This window comes from Telmatherina bonti (assembly GCF_933228915.1).
Source record: "Telmatherina bonti genome assembly, chromosome: 7".
NCBI classification, from domain to species: domain Eukaryota; kingdom Metazoa; phylum Chordata; class Actinopteri; order Atheriniformes; family Telmatherinidae; genus Telmatherina; species Telmatherina bonti.
The window spans coordinates 24521673-24539692 of record NC_136625.1 but is presented as its reverse complement, the minus strand read 5'-3'; the positions used below and the strand labels follow the sequence as shown (position 1 = coordinate 24539692).

The 18020-nt window shown below is 38.0% G+C and overlaps 1 protein-coding gene across 1 annotated transcript in view; it reads right to left on the bottom strand.

Moving 5' to 3' along the window:
- Positions 1-2499: 2499 nt before the first annotated feature.
- Positions 2500-18020, bottom strand: part of ece2a (endothelin converting enzyme 2a) — a gene marked incomplete at both ends in the record, with an annotated part of 100131 nt that continues 84610 nt past the window's right edge. The window contains one exon of the mRNA XM_079243221.1: positions 2500-2790. Coding sequence (XP_079099347.1) covers positions 2500-2790 — 291 coding nt within the window. The remainder of the gene's footprint in view (positions 2791-18020) is intronic.

The window sequence follows — 18020 nt, the reverse complement described above, 5'->3', positions numbered from 1 at the left end:
TACCATGGTTTTCATGGTATCAATTGTAGTTGCGTTTCTGTGACACAATAAAAATCTGTTACACAGACCTCATGGTATTGTATTGTTTTGCTAACACCAAAGTTAAAGTTTGTCAAACTGTCATGTTACTCCAGCTAAAAAATATGGTAAGACAGAAGAGCCATCTGAAAAATCACACAGCTTCTTTTTCCCAAGTCTTAAAAATAGGCGGTAATTAGATCTCAGTGGAGAATTAAAAATAAATGATTTCTACTTTATTAATGTGGTACCCCTCCAGTCAGAAGTCTTCCTGTCTGTCTGCACACATAGCTTTCTCTACCCCCTCTCTGGTCTATATTTAAGCAGCAGCAAGCAAGCTGAGACCTGTATCATGTTTCTGCAACAAACTGCACAGGGTCTGCTAATACTTCATGTTTATTTGTATGTGTATACAGGCTGCTCGGCAGGTTGATCAAACCCAATAAATCACTATCAACATTTTCTGACTGGAAACTAAAACATACATGAAACAAATGTAGAAAAATTTCCAGGAGAGCATAAAGGTGATTTTGACTGATATACTGAAGGACTCTACATGCAGGTGATGCAGCTGTTGTGTGCCCCATCTAAACTGCTTCAACCTTAAACTGCAGCGGAGAATAATTTAGTCAGGTTAGTAGATGGAGATTTCTATTATGAAGTTAACACTGCCAGAAAAGTGCTGCAGAGATAGGAGAGGGAACCATGATGAGTCATAGCTAATCTAGTCCATTTTACCAGCAGTGAACTGTTGGCCTAGGCTATCTGGTCAGTTATTTCAGGTTATTATACACCACTTTCTTTAGCATTAAGGATAGCAAAAACAAAACATTCAAACAAACAAAACAAAAAACAACTTTAAGCTGCAAAGTTTATGCTGAAAGTCAGATCTGGACTGTGCAGAAGAAATGTGAAGTAATAAAATACATGGAACATGTTTAAATTTAGTGTCCAACGGGGACATTTTTCCAAGTCAGTACAGCCAGTACAACTTTGCTACTCTACCATCCATGACAAACCCTACAATGACAAACCACCATAACACTAGTAAGCGTTTTGGCAAAAAGTTTCACCTGTATATATGTTATAATTCATAATTCTGCAAGTTTTACAAATCTTTATATGTATGTATGTATGCAGATGGATGGATGGATGGATGGATGGATGGATGGATGGATGGATGGATGGATGGATAGATAGATAGATAGATAGATAGATAGATAGATAGATAGATAGATAGATAGATAGATATTTACATTTTTTAAAAAAATGTATTTAGCACCAATTAACAATTAAGGCCATTAAGGTAATCATAAAACTCTCCAACTTTAAAGCTCACAGCAGACACACTATTACTCTGCTATGATGCTGGACAAGACAAGTAAAAAACAAAACAAACAGGATTTGCTATATTTTCCCAACAGGAAAAACAAAAAATTCTATTCTTCTGACTAGTTTTGATCATACTTTGGCATTTAACATCAAACAGACTTTTACTAGCTAGAGAGAGCTCAGAGAAGAGATAGGATGTAAGATGGATGATGAAATCTGTAAGAATTTCAGTAGTGCGGCTTTAAGATGTAATGCCAATTTATATGCAACTTAATGCAACTTTATATTTAAGATCAATTCAATCCATTTAAAATAAAAACAACCCAATTGAATGTAACCAAACGTTATTACAATTAAATCAAACTAATAATAAGCTAAATTAGCAGAATTTATGATAAAAGTGTCAACATATTACCAGTTTCTAAAAATTGCAGACATCTTATAGAGAAACTAACAATTCCCATAAAATATTATAGATTAAATCTCCCATCATGAACCTCAGGATGGGGAATTAGTTTTTATTTTGTAAAAAACTGCAACTAGAGTAACTGTTTGTCTTTTGTGCTGTAAATATTGCAAATACTTTAGTCCTTTGAACTTTAGACAACATGTCCTTGTTGTGACTCGCTCTCTAGTTTCTTCTTTTCTCCAAGTAACAATTGCAAAGCATCTGAAATGGATCTGAATCATTTATGTAGAAAAAACAATCTTTAAGCTTCCCCAGTAACACCTTAAAAAAAAAAAAAAAAAAAAAAAAGATTTGTCTAATATTATATATATATACACATATATATACACATATATATATATATATATATATATATATATATATATATATATATATATATATATATATATATATATATATATATATATATATATATATATATATATATATATATACATATATATATATATACACACACACATACACACACAAACCACTTGAGAAAATCCTAACATGGTAAAGCATTTCAGTGTATGTGTTCATTGAGATATAAACTTTAAATGCAGTTATTAATTATCAATTTCTTAAGGCTGAGAGGTTCAGTTTCCTCATGTCCCTATCACATGTTATGGTAAGTTTATGAAGGCAGCCTTACAGAGATTGTGTTCCTGAGATTACATCATTAATATGTTCCAGATGTCCTATAAATCAATATTAGACAGGAAGTCTTCCTTGTCTTCGTTATGCACTGTGGTGGCACGGGAGGGTGGAGATTTGCTGTCCTCACGTAGCTTTTGTTCCAGAGCTGCATCTTCTGGGCTGAGCTTCTCTCCTTTGGTCATGACATAGACAAAATATTCAAAGCCTTCTCCATAACTCTGGTGTTTTATTGACCAGTTGTACTGGACTTGAGCGTAGAGGCGCTTCCTGAAGAAAGGCTGGGCAAAGGTGATGGAGACAAACAGGCCTCCGGGTTTCAGGCAGCGACTGATCTGAAAGAAAAAACACAAACACACAAAGGGCAATAAATAAGAGTTTTATTTGTGGACAGACAGAGAACAAAGTGATTTTGTGTCTTCACCATCATAATTTAAAATTTAGTTAACTTCAGCTATTTTCAAGAAGATCATTTGGGAGGATATTGTCTAGATGTATGGGCATGTTCATGTTCTTTAATCACTTTCATAATCAGTTGACACTGTTTTGCATCCAAATGCTTAAATTGATATAAAGTGTATGAGTAATTCAAACTGACTGAAATGATGCAGTAGACTGGATTCAATACAATACCAGTAAACTGAATCCAAACATAAAACCCTCTTTGTTTATTTTTTGTTAGTGTAGTTTGTGAGCGCATTAAGTTTATTTTCATGACCACAAAAAAAGTACAATAGAGAGACTAAAGAAGCACACATTTGCAATAAATGAAATATAAATTCATACTCATTAATAACAAAAAATCAAAACAAAAGACAAGCAACCCATTATCATAATTTCTCAGAAGGCAGAACCAAAAAGTTTTTTGGTCGTTTACCAATTTTTAAGTTGTATATTTAAAGAAGGTTAATGTAAATATTCAATGCATCACACTAAATTATGTCAATATAAAATTTAATAACACCTGTACCCGTACAGGAACAAGAATGTATGAACAGTAATGTTTGAACAACAGCAAAACAATGATGACACAAATGGGAGTCTGCATTGACTATCTTGCTTTTGTTCAGTATTATTTCTAAAGAGGATTTTCAATTTGATCATTGTTTTAGATTTTAGATTTCAAAACTCAAGTTGTTCCTTAAACTCAGTCCATTGATTGCAGGACAAGAAATTTTGTGTTTGTTCTTACAGAGTTAAAAATACAAATACACACACACACACACACACATATACATATATATATATATATATATATATATATATATATATATATATATATATATATATATATATATATATATATATATATATATATATATATATATATATATATATATATATATATATATATGTATGTATAAATTACTTTTGACATGATTTGCTATATTTTCCCAACAGGGAAATTTGACATGGACCCTGGTGCTGTTACATCTGCTGCCTTTAAAACATTTATTACAACACACAACACAACACACAGCATAACCTAGTAAACTATGTTTGCTTTCCCTCACCTGACACAAACCATGGATACTGTGTGGCACTCGAAGAGGATGACTTTTATAGCTGCAAAATGATCCTTAACACAGCCCAAAAGCTCTGTTACACTTCTACAGATGTAAGTTTGTAACATTTGTGCCACCTAAATATTAAAAAAAAATCTATAGACAGAACAAAAAAAGAGGGGTGTTTTTTTAGAAGATGACTAGAGAATTTTACATAACTGGAAATTTTTAGTGGGAAGAAAAGAAGAAAATACTCCAGACAAAAACAGAAAGATTCTTATGTTGAACAAAAGGGATTTTTGTTTGGACAACTTCTTTTTTATCTTAAAAGATGGAATAACAAACATCTCCTTTACAACATATTGCATGAAATATAAAAAAAAAAACCTATCCTTAATTCATCTTATATTTTGGAGTTACTGGACATCTTCAGCTTGTTTGATTGTTTTCGCAGCAGACATTTTGAACAGGATGACAACGAGCTCTCATGCCGATGACTTGAATCCCTGTGCATGTGAAGCTGGATTTATTCTGCTATCGGCTTTAAACTGGTTTCTTTGATATATTCCTGTAAATCTTTCTTTCATAGTATTTTTCATTTTTGTTTTCATGTATCTATTACAGGTGAACTACTTCATAAATTTTTTTTGTTTATGCTTGTTAAGACATTAACGTATCTGCAGTGAAGTTTAGCACAGATTGGGGGGCCAATAATCTGTCCCAGATTTAAAAATGTTTAAAGGTAACTTGGTATCTATAGAAGCAGTCTCTTCTTTGATGATGTATCACAGGTTATGAGAAATCCTCATTTTCCTCATGTAGATGTGGAGAAAAACTACTCTCTATATGATGTCACAGTTTAAGTCATATACCTGTTTACTACTTAATATAAACCTTAAAATCACATTTAGAAACCAACACCACTGAATGTGTCAAATAAATGACCTCAACTTGTCGTCTCTTCATACAGATTCATGCAATAAAAGCCATGGGAGACACTTCAAACACTGATTGTTTCAGTCCTCAGTTCTGCTGCTCCGTTGTGCAGGTCTGATAATGCAGCGTGACAGCATGAAAACTGAGAGTCACTTCAGAGGAATAATTGTTGCTTGGGTTCCCTCACTGGTGTTTTTATCCTCCGCGTGAAAAACACGTCAGCCTCTTGCAAGGATGGCAGAGCTCAAGAAAACATGAGAAAAGTTTACACACTTGCACAGAATATGAAAACTGACAGAAACAGATTTAGTCATACACTGGCAGTGGGTTTCTTTGGAGACAGAAGTGTGTGTGGGAGTAAAGAGACAAAATATACAGAACACTGAGAGGTGTGCAGCAAAGTTTTTGTATTTCACAAACTCTTTACATACATAAACCCTAGCCAATGTCCACAGACACGTATCGGGATCTGGAGGGATTCTTTCATCCTGGTATAACCCCATTTAAAAAAAAAACAAAAAAAAATATCAGGATGTTTTGTGTGAAATGTGAATAAAAACCAGAATGCAGTCATTTGCACATTTCAAAATCTAAACGTTATTCCAGATAGGACACACTTATCAGATGTCAAAACGGAGACATTTTACATTTTTATGGAAAATATGAACTAATTTGGACATGTCCAGGATGTACCCTGTCTCTCGGCAGATGATTGCTGGGATAGGCTCTAGCGTTCCCACAACCCTTAACTAGACCAAGCGGTTAAGAAAATGAATGAATGAATGACTATTAGTTCATCTTGAACATCAACGCTGCAGGGAGAACAAAATACTTGAAAAGTAATTGGAGCAAATTAAAAACAGAGGAGCATTTGACAACTAATTAGGTTATTTGATGACAGGATAACATAAGAACTGCATATAAAAGGAGTGTTTCAGACAAGCAGAGCCTCTAAGATGTAAAGATGGGCAGAAGTTTGCCAAACTGCAGTAACTGCTCCTAGAAGTTGTTAAATAGTTTTAAACAAACTTTCCTTTATATTCGATTTCAAACAAATATCTACAAAGTGCAAGACCTTCAGAAGATGAGGAGAATCAGACAGAGCTTCTGTTCTTGTGGGACAATGTCAAAGTTAAAAACTGCATGGACATTATTTTTGGGTCATCCAGTGGGCGCTGCATTAAAACCATGATTGAAATGATTAAAAGCATCATTCTCTACTGGAAATTACAACACGGGCTCAGGAAAACTTCCAGAAATCACTATCTGTGAACACAATTCCACACACAATCTGAAAGTACAGGTTAGCTTGACTGTGCAAAAATAAAGCTGTATGTGTACACAAGGTAGAAACGCTGGCATCTTCTCTAGACCAATGAGACAAAGTGGAAACTCTTCTGTGGCCAGAAGGTTTAAAATGGTAAAATCTTTTAGATGCTGTATCCTGTATTAAAATAAAGAGGAAGGAGGACATTTGTTATTGTTAACAGTTTAAAGGCTGCATCTCTGATGTTTTGGGGTCACATTAGTGCTCATGGAACAGGAAATTTGTAAACACAGGAAGGATTTAGAGCAACATCCATAAAACATCTCTATCATGAAAAGCCTTGCATATTTCAGAGAGACAATATTAAACACCATACTGCATCCTGCCCTGAGATGGACTGGTGAGCTGTCCTGGGATAGGCTCCAGCTTCCCCGCGACCTTTCATTGGATTAAGCAGTCAGGATAATGAAGGACACTGCATCCTGCCATGACTCAGCACAAATGGAGGAATCAAGGCTGATTTCAGGTAAAAAAAAAAGTTTATTAGGCAAACGCACAGAGTCCAAGTAAAGAAGTCAGGCAGCAGGAGTGGGCTCAATACCATGCAGAGTAACGGACTGGCAAAGAGAGACTAGAGATACTGCGCTTAAGATGAAGAGTTTGATGAGGTGATGCATGGCAGATGTGCTCTGTCCAGGAACCCCCCCCCACTTCTCAGACATTTATGAACAACTGTTAAACAAAGAGGGAATGCTAAAAATAAAGCTCAACGTGACTGTACAACAATAACATCTACTGTTAAGTTGTAGCGTTGTCCTTGGCAAAAGATTTCAACCTCCTTTTCTTCAGTGTTAGCATTGCTGGTGTGTGAATGCACAGGAATGTTTCGGTGGTGGTCTGAAAGGATGTTCGCAGTGTGGCTGCCATGTTTCTGTCAGTCTGTCCCAGAGCAGTGGTCGCTACACATATGTAGCTTCCCATCACTAAGCATGAGTGAGGAGTGGATGAATAACTGATCCAATGTAAACGTTTTAAGTGCCGTCGGTAGTAAAAAAAACAGTATTAATCTAATCTATTATTACTATTATAATTGTTGTTGTTATTATAATTAAGTTAATAAGCTCTGATGTCTCTGTGGGCGGTTTTACGACAGGGCTTAGGCGTGACATGAAAACAGTCATGGCGAAGTCATGAAGCGAGGAGTGGTTGTGTTTTGTGAATAACCTGTGGTAGAGTACAGAAGTGCTCCCCGTTGCTGCTATGGTCTTCAAGAGAAGAGTTACTTTGAAATGAGCACGTGCATCCTGCTCTTCTCACATGATTCATATCAACCAGCAAGCAGCCCCACAATGAATTATTCATCCTCTGCTGTGACATGGAAGACAAGTGTGAGGAAGGGTGGAGAGGGTTCTTGGATATGGAATAAAATAAGCAACAGAAACTGGAAGCTGAAAAGTCCAAATCTGGGTATTCTTGATACGATCATCACAGATTCTACACCGAGAGCGGACCAGCTGCATTGTGCCCATTGGCTTTCATCTCTCATTGAAACACACTTTGACTTTTTCAGTTTGTACTAAAATAAGCAACTAAATGAGCAAGATTGCTCTGGAACTGTTGAAAGCCAACATTGCACTTTTGGCGAAGCGAAGTGCTTCTGGTGGGAAAATAGTCTTAAAACTGCCAGGTAATCATCTGTAGTTGATGAGAAAGTTATATAACTTGTAGCTTTGAGCAACACCATTTTGATTGCCAAAAAAGTGTCATGTTTCTCAACATATCAGAATTTTATAAGGCTGTAATCATTAGTTTCTATTTATTAGCAACATATCTCTGTAAACATATATGTTTATGTATATGTAAGGAGATTTAAATATGAAGAATCTGTAGGAAAAAGAAAAACGTTGGTGTTGGATCATCTGGGTTTTGAGAGTCTGATGGCTGTTTAAGTTGAAATACTATTAAAACAATCACTTTTACATTGCATATCATTTTTCTTAAAGTTGCAGGCTGATTTTAATTAATTTGAAAAATGTCCATTTTCTCTGATCCCCAGTCTCAGCCTCGCTAAACATCAATACTGAAGTATTAATGCTACGTGTCTTTAGTTTTTGGCTGCTTCTGGGTAAATCAAACCCCTAAAGTTTTGTGAAAAAGTATTTGCCCCTTTCCTGACTTCTTACTGCTTTGCAAATTTGTCACACTTAAATCTTTCAGATGATCACGCACATTTCAATCATGGACAAACATAACATCCTTTTATTCATTTATTTTCCTAACCGCTTAGTCCAATTAAAGGGCGCAGGGAAGCTGGAGCCTATCCCAGTTGTCTTTGGGCGAAAGGCAGGGTACACCCTAGACAGCTCGCCCGTCCATCACAGGGCCACACAGAGACAAACAAACGCTCACGCTCACGCTCACACTCACACTTATTGGCAATTAAAGTAACTAATCAACCTAACATGCATGTCTTTGGACGGTAGGATGAAGCCGGAGTACCCTGAGAGAACATGCAAACTCTACCGTTTCTTGCCCAGTATTTGACTCTTTCTAAACATTTAGTCAATTCTAGCTCTTTAGATAAAGAGCAGTGAAACTACAAGGTTTTTCCTTTTGCAAACAAAAAATATGGAAGTTATAACTTCTCCTCTAGCTAAAATGCAGTTCACATGTCCAGAGCTCCAGAGGTCGGAATTAATAACGAAATTACAACAGGAGTCTAAATATGCAAACCTGACTTCACCACCTCAGCCATTATTCATAGCATTGACATGCACGCGTGCACTGTGTACCACTGCGGTGTAACTCCAGAGGCTTATGTCATAGGTGAATGAAGGACTGAGGTCATTGAAACCAAAGATGACACTCAGCTGAGGTAAACAAATCAGCTATAACCACAGTAGGACTGATAGTTTAAGAGGGAAGCCAGTGGAAGTAGGAAAACACGCTGTCATGCTTAAGACTGTTTATCACAAAGTAGCACCTTGGCATATAATAATTCCAGCTTCCCCTTCACACCATGTGTGTTTCTGGACACTTCACCGAATAAGAGTCAGAAGAGGATGCAGCTTGTTAGATGAGTCATATCTCTACACCATATGCAAATCACAGATGCGAGCCTTATCTACACTGACACACACATAACACACATTTAGATTTACTAACAGGGATGAAGGTTAATGGTATATAAAACCAAAACACACATCCATAAACAGACACAGACCACGATTTCAATCCAGCCGTTCTCAGAAGACATTTTTGTAAGATGATCTAAATTGGGGCATACGGTTAGAGAACCAGGGAAACCACTCTGTTAATACTCATCTTTACACATTGTACTGAAACAATATCTCAGCACACACACACACACACACACACACACACACACACACACACACACACACACACACACACACACACACACACACACACACATAGATAGATCATGGCTTGTTCTAAATTATTCAGTGTGGTGGCGGAAGCTTGTGTCTAAGTGACCTGACCTGTCTTGAGTGCAACAAAGAGGAAACATGAGATTCAGGTTTTAGTTTCACAGCAGAATTTCCAGGTGATTCCTGTGGGCCTTCACGTGAAAATAAACATTTAAGGAAAAAAAAAAATCCAGTGTATTTCTCTCTAAATAAAAAGGAGGTGAGAGGAACAGGCAGGTGTGATGATAGCATGCTAGAAGATAAGGACACTAATCTTTAGTGAATTTCTTTTTGTATGTTTTTCCTCATACAAGCCCATTAAGATGCAGATATAAAACAAGTGATGCATGTGTGACTGGCTTCCAGCCACCAAGCCCCAACAAAAAAACCCAAAAACATCAGTTTTGAAAATGCTCGGGTGTAAACACAGCCCTGTAAATGAAAAGAAAGACAGCCAGTGTCCTCAGAACAAGTCTCCAAGACCTTCCGCCTGGAGAACTACTGCTCAAGTCTGGCTCCTTGCAAGCAAAACACGAAGAAATGACGACCGACTCAAGACTTTTGCCCAGTTCTGTGTGTATTGGGAGAAACAAATGAACTCGTCTGAACCTTTGAAATATTAAGTTTGTATATGTCAGTGCAAGTCCCCAACTGACCTTTCCACATTAGCCAGAGAAAAGATAAGTTGTCAGTCCAAGGAGAATGACATTTCATCTGCTCACTAGTCTTTTGCTCTCCAGGTGTGCATCCTAAATTTTTTCTATTCACTGCTTTGACTGTCTGTCCTCAGTGGACAGCAATATTACAACTCATCCTGTGCTATCTCCATTCTGTCCTCCATGAGCTCAGGTTTGCCTGCAGACATTGTACATGAGACAACTGATTATCTTTGGTGGTGAGTTGAGGACAGAGCGGCGGATGGTCTCCGCTGTGCCACTTCTCACAGCAGGACCCTTAAGTCACCTAAGCTGGGTTCAGTTGAGATCACAAAGGTAAGTAAGTGGCTACTGAAGCAGTGACAATCCTCTTTAATTCTTGTGCAACAAGAACAATCTTTCATTGAAAGAAACTAAAATGTATTTGTTGTTTCAGAAAACATTAAATAGCTATATATTTTGTAAATGTCTGCAAATAACATGTACAACAGCCTCCTTTGGAGAAAATGTGCAAGTAACCTAAGAAAGAAAACTTGGTAAACCTAGGTTGCTACTGAATGAGCCATTGGGTGTTGTTGAGCCAATAGCATGAATAACTTCCATCTGAATGTGGGGTGTCAGGAGTGAAAACAGCCTTTTGTCCTGTTTAAGTCAAAATTTGGGCAGATAACCCACAGTGTGACTGCCTGGGAACACCCAAAGCAATAGAAAGTGTCCCTAAAGGCTTTTGTGGCTGCAGAAAGTCCAGTCTAATAGACTAATAGTTTTATCATGAAACAAATGTAGGTAGCAGAGCTTGAAAAAAGTAATCACATCTGTCAAAGACAGAACTCCATGATGGAGACGGACTCAGAACATACGGAATGATAAGACAAAAAAAAAAAATCAGTGGTTGTGTTGCATCGATTTTTATGCTTTAAAAACCTGTCCGTGTCAAAAAGGCTCTGCCTTGCTTTGCAAAAAATAGCTTAAATTGATGACGGGAGCTGAAGGTATGGAGGAAGATTAGTGAGGGGCAAGCAGAGGTGAAGGTGGTGCTTTGCGTGAGTGTGCACCCACTTCACCGTGGGTGAGGCGGAGCTGATCGGTGGGAATAGACAACAACAGAGAGCTATCTCTGGCTACCAGACCTGCATGGACCACAGCTACCACCTTCTTTAGATATACTGTACACCCACATGCAAGCTCAGATACATGCACTTTCAAAAACACACCAAAACTTACTTGCATGCTGACACATCCGTTCATGAGCACACACGCACTTGAAGTGGGGCAAAAAAAGAAAGAAGGGAGGAGGTTCACTTTTTAATTTAGGTCATATTTTCATATCATACCTTGTGAATTCTCACCCCTCCACTCCGAGCTTATTTACTGGTATCATGTAGCTCTGCAGACCCCCTCACTGCAGCTCCCCCCCCCTCCTCTTCAGGAGATGAGGTAAAGGGAAAATGAGTAGGCGAGAGACGAGTAGAGGGGGCTCATTGGCTCATTGTGGGTCTCCTAACGAAGTAGATCTGCTCTTCTGCTCCTTCCTCAAAGGGATTCGACAGCTTGATTTGTTTCCTTCATTCTTCTATCCCTGTTTTATCCCCCCCTTTTTCCTCCTTCTGTCTCTAAACCACCTTTAAGAGCTAAAATGTGCAAATACTTTCCTGTAGAGCATCATCTCCCTGAAGAAGCTTCACATGCAACAGCGAGTACGTAGAAATTCACCTGAGTGGGCTTTTGCTGCATGAGCACAGTCTCTTTTTCAGGAACAGGTTTGAAAAGAAAAACTAGGGTTTACAAATGTGTTTTAAAGTAAAAGCAGCAAGTCCGAATGAGCAGAAAACCGAAGGTTTAAACACACCCATGTTCCCACTGGAAAGCTTACAGTATCTGGAGCAATGATGAAAAACATGCAAAACGTGAGAGTGTTGGATTCCCCCCTCCCACTTCTTGCTTCCTTCCTTTTGCCCACCCACCTTTCCTCCCCCAATTTTTTTTTTCTCCTCACGCCATCTCCTCCACCCACTGACTACATAGATAAATTATACATTAGAAAGCTTCTTTTCTTTGCTCTTTTTTCCCTCCACATATCTTCACCCTTGCCTTGCTGGGGTAAAACTGCTTCTTTGTGTGTGTGTGTGTGTGTGTGTGTGTGTGTGTGTGTGTGTGTGTGTGTGTGTTTGGCAGAGCACATAATGCTCTGCCAAACAGCTCAACCTGATTTATGATGGTGATTTCTAGGCTTAACATCCTCCCATAAGATCAGGTTGTGTGGGCTTGTGGAGGCAACTGTAAGAAGAAAACTACATCCAGCTTCTCGAATCAGCGCATCTATCTCTCTCACGCCTTGCGTTTCCATGGAGAAAGTTTTGCAGTGGTCACAGTAACGTATGTAGGTCAGAATGGGACGATGCTAAAACAAAAACACAAAGCAGCACAGAAGTGAGACTCCTGCCTTCATGGATTCAAGCAGAGACAAGAAAGTTAAACTAACAAGCAGATACAACAAGAGAAAGCAGCTCACACATTAGAAAAGTACCCTGAATGTTGACTGCCATAATAGGCATAATTTCTTTGTGAGTTAAGGCTTTTCGGCACACTGCCAAGCATAACTGTGTGTCAGAAGTTTTTCTCAGCAGCTTTATTAGTGGTGTTATAGTTGGTGAATGCAGGAGCTCAAGAAAGACAAAGAATCACCCTTTTTTTGACAGTAAATGTAGCTCTGAAGTAGGTCACTGCTGATGCATTGGCAAAGTGCCTCTTCAACACGAAGAAAGCTGAAAGCTCGCTTTAAAATGAAGGAAACTCTCATCTTCAGGCTAATATTGCACGACAGATTTGTGCTGTGTGTGTTATGTGTGGACTGACCTCTGTCTCAGTGATCAGCATCTTCAAATTCAGCCACCACATTCTCCCCTCATGGCAATCTGGCATGCCAAGCTTAAAATAAAACCTCTTTTCATCAAAAAATAACCGTCTCTTGCTTTTATCTCTTCTTTCTCCTTTATCTCTCCCACTCCCCCTCACTGCCTCCTCACCCTTTCTGCTTTCCCTTCTCCACTGGGGACCAGAAAGAGGTTTGCTTTAATTACTGAACTACTTTTCACACCGGTGGAGAAAGACAGAGACACATTTCAGATACACACACCCACTCATTGTGTCGTGCTCCCAGCTCTATCTTTCATCCAGATACTCCCCAGTGTGAGCGTGTGAACGTTACTGTGTGTTTAATTTCACGAAGACTCCTTTAAACATGCCTCATCCATGGTCACTTCTTTATAGCAGCATGCTATGCTCAAATATGCTAAATTAATTAAGCTATGTTTGCTATTCCTGGCTCAGTGGGATGAAAAAAAAAAAAAGGGTGCAAACTTTGTGAAAAACTTTGTGGTCGAAGGCATGGAGTCAGCGAATGTGCAATTAATAAACTCATCTTCCTTTGAGAGCAGCTCAAAAATGCAAAACTCTGAAGAATGAGAGCAGCAGAGAAAGCAGAGCAAAACGTGAGCGGCTGGTACAGTGACACGTTTGGCTTCCAAGCAGGCAGTGAGAGGAGGGAGTGTGATCCTTTTTTCCTCTTTTTTTGTATCCGCTGCAGCTCTTTTGTCACAAGCTATGTTTTGAAGCCCGTGCCACTTCAACTTGTACTGAAACATGCATTGTTGCTTGATGGTTTCATGAATTTTATAGATTTTCTGCATTAAATTTTAACCTAAACCATGATCAGTTGGTATTTTATTCACTTGGGAAAGATGGTGTAATATCGAATCACTGAACATCAAAAGTGAATCAACACGATTATAAATTAATTTGATGAGAATTGATATATATTTTTTGTTTTATAAACTATGAAAGGACCTTAAGAAGTCTCTCAGTCTGAGATATTTTCTGATCTGAGATTTATTTCAGTGTTGCATTTTTAAAAAAAAGTAATATTTACATGTATTTTGATCTGGATAAATGATTCAAATGGGAGTACTTCTTTTCCCCTTTATTTGGATGATGTGCTTCCTTTTTTTTTTTCATTTTTGCAGTAAATGTTTGCTACAGCCTTGGTATCTTTTTATGTTTTTGTCCCCACAAAAACTTTTCTACATAATTTGATTAATTATTTTACCCTTTAAAATATTTTCTTAACATATTACACCCAAAATAATGCAAATCATCATAATCAGAATTAGAAAAAGTACTATTTATTCAAATAAAACCCACAAACACCTAATTTTTTCCATTTAGTATAGACATGCATTTTCACAGCCACGTATGCTGAATCACCATGAGATCTTGACAAATGTGCATGATAAATGTCAGTATGCCATCAAATGACTCATAAACTCAAAGTATTAAGGTTAAAAATGTTATTAATGTTTACACAAGTGATAATGTTTATAAAAATGTTGTGCAACAATGAGAACACTGCTCCATGCCTAAAGTTTGCTATAAATAAGGTGGACGTGCAAAAGTAGGCACATTTTCCACCACCGAAGCTTTAGAAATTCACCTGGGATTTTTCAAAACTTTGAAACATTTCCTCCAACATTACCCAGGTGAAGAACTTTTCCATCTCCCCCAAACTTCCCCTGAAAAAAGCACCTAATAGAAAGTGAGGACTTTGTGAGAAGAACTGCTTACCATACTTGAGCTCTGCACTTTTGTTCACAGTTTGTTTAAAAAAATGTGTGGCTGCAAACACTTTTATTTTACTTCTACAAACATAACTCTGGGTTTTGAGCTTTTTAAAAATGGGAGCCAGGCGATGGACAGACGATGACACCCAGGCTGTTTTAGTGTGTTTGCCAAGGACAGCGCGGCTTTGAGTCAGCAACTTGTAACCACAGTGTGTATTGGCGAATAGCCAACAAGCTGGCAGAGTTGAATGTGGGACACACGGAAATAAATTCGGAGAAAAAGTTATCAGCCTGATTAGAATACATTTTGCGGAACTTTGCGGTGTGGTGGAAATGCAAACCGTGCAGATTACCAGGGATTCTGCCATCCTGGTAAATAAATGCAGGTGACAAAACTTCCTGGAAATGTTGGTGGAAAACCCCCTACAGAAGTAAAATAATGGAATAAAAATATAAACAGGGATTAATTAGAAATCGTCTTGTTGAATAAGTGTTATCAATGACAACTATGCATTCCTGTCAAACAGCCTTAATTCTTTTGTTAAACATGGAAGCATCATGGTAGAAGAAAATTCAGGTCTTTCTGAATCTTATGAGAAAGTCTGGCTTTGCTCCAAGACAACATCTGAAAGCAGATAATTAACACATCTGCTTTAAATACATACACAAATTCTCCACACAGATCAACTAAACCAGTTTATATCCTCTCAATAAAAAAGTGCAAATGCAATATCTTTGTTTTTTATGGGTTTGAAAGTCTGACATTATTCTAGCTTCTCAGCTGCATTTCAGTAGCTTTTATTCAGTTATTTTGAGTTCAGTTCAATTCCAAATCAGCATGGTCTTTACTTAATGTTAATTCTTTTCCCTTTCTTTCTTGTTTTTACTTTTAAATTGTACTTCTATTTTTTTTTCTAATGTTTTATTTTCTCTGGAAAGCACTTTGAATCACTCTGTTGTTGAATTGTGCTTCATAATGAACCCGCCCTGCCTACCTGCCAAGCTTTTTTTATGCAGCAATATGGAATACTGTTAAAGTTCACAAACTTCCATGCACAATAATTATCCATTAAATTGTTGTGGATAGATCTGCGACAGTGATAATAGCTACTGTACATTTGGCAAGGCTTTCTTCTTTCAACTTGGACGGCGGTTAATGTTTTACTACTTTACATAATTTTCCATCAGCCATAAGCTGCCAGACAGCAATGCAAGAGTCAATCAACACTGACACATACTGTGGATGGACCGAGAGCCAAAACAGAAACAACTACATCAGTAAAGTGTTTCTGTCCTCTTAAATGGGGAGGCAGCCATAAAGAGCTTGGCAGCAGCTGGAGAAGGAGGGAAACACAGCAAGAGAGGCAGCGCGGGAAGTAAAAATGGGCCACTGTGTCTGGCTGCTGAAGGGGTCTCCCGTGGGACTGAGAAGGGGGACAGGACAGCTCGGTGGAGGTTCCCACGGCACACTAACACAGTCCACTCTATTTGAAGAGCCACCATCACAGGGAAGTCACTAAAAAGTGGAGCTAGCACTACACACAATACATCACCTTGTTACTTTCTCTAAATCCTGCTCAGCTTGGGAGCAGTAATACCCAACGATCATGATGATGTCAGATGATGTAACTTGACAATGGACATCGAACTTGAAACAGAAGCCGACCGACTTATGTTTCTCTGAGCACAAGTTGCACCAATTGGATGATGGCAGCTGTGATGGACTGGCAACCTGTCCAGGGCGCACCCAGCCTCTCACCCAATGATAGCTGGAGTAGGCTCCAGCTTCCCCGCAACCCTGAATTGGAGTATGTATGTATGGATGTATGTATGGATGTATGTATGGATGGATGTATGGATGGATGGATGGATGGATGGATGGATAATGGCAGCTGTAAAGTGTCCAGAGCAGTATTTCTGAACTAACGCATATGTTGGAAAGTTCAATAAATAATGCATCGTTGTAGAAAGGTTTTATTAGCAAAACCAACCCCTTAGTCCTCCTCTTCTCAGTACTTCTGATTAGTAGAATTTAAGAGTACAGTTTGATTTGTTGATCATTTTTGATTTATACCTAATATCATCTTTGGTATCACGTAGCTTGAAGTTGTGAATACATATTTAAGGGAGCAATAAGCAGAAATTTGTAATTAGACAAATGGATTAAAGGAATTAAAAACTGCTTTATAAATCTGTGAAATCTGTGGTTGATATGGCCATAAATTACCCAGGAAAAAGGAAGATATGGAAGGAAGCTAAGTGTAATTCATCTGAAGTATAGCATGATGTCACACAGAGTGTCTCTCCTTTGATGAGGTGGAGGGAGGTGTGACTCCTGACACACTTGTTTTGGGTTTAAAGACAGGGCACAACAGCAAACTTCCTGATGAAAAAAGTTTGCTGTCTGCTCCTTAAGGTTTGTGAGTAAGGTTGGATACAAACTAATGAGAAAGTACAGGATTACTCCAACTTCATAAGCACACTGAGTAAACCCATTTTTGTTTTATAGCCATCACAGTAACTGGTCAGTTAATCATGTTGGCAAGTGGACAATGGTCCACTCTCTCCAACACTCACTGGTTTACATACAGCATGTATTTCTTTTTAAGTGCCACAAAGCACAACAGAAATCCTCAAGATTAAAGACAATTACTGAGAAGTTCTTCCAGTGACAGTGTGCCCACTCAATGCATGTTGTGCAGAATGCAGAGCATTGATTACCTGCCACTGAGAGACTGTAGAGCAAACTAGATGCAAGAAACTTGCGTACAGCTCAGGACTGCTGGAGGCGTGGGCAGGCCAGTTTCCATAACAACATACAATAAATAAATAAATAATTGAAAAATACAGGAAAATCTTAGCAACTTAGTATTCTTAAAGTTTGGGTGCAAGAGAGACATTATTTACATCTATTTCTTTTTAATTACATGATAAACAGATTTTTTTTTTAACCCTGTCATGTCTAGCATTGTAGCAGAAGACCATACAGAATGGTAGTCTGTACGCCATATTTAGCCAGACAGATTTACTTTATCAAGGGAGACATGTCTTATATATGCCTGCCCTTGATATTATAAATTTTTTTATCATTATTTTTACTGAGATCGTCTGTCCTGATTCGGCAATGCGCTAAACCTTTCAGGGAAACAGAGGG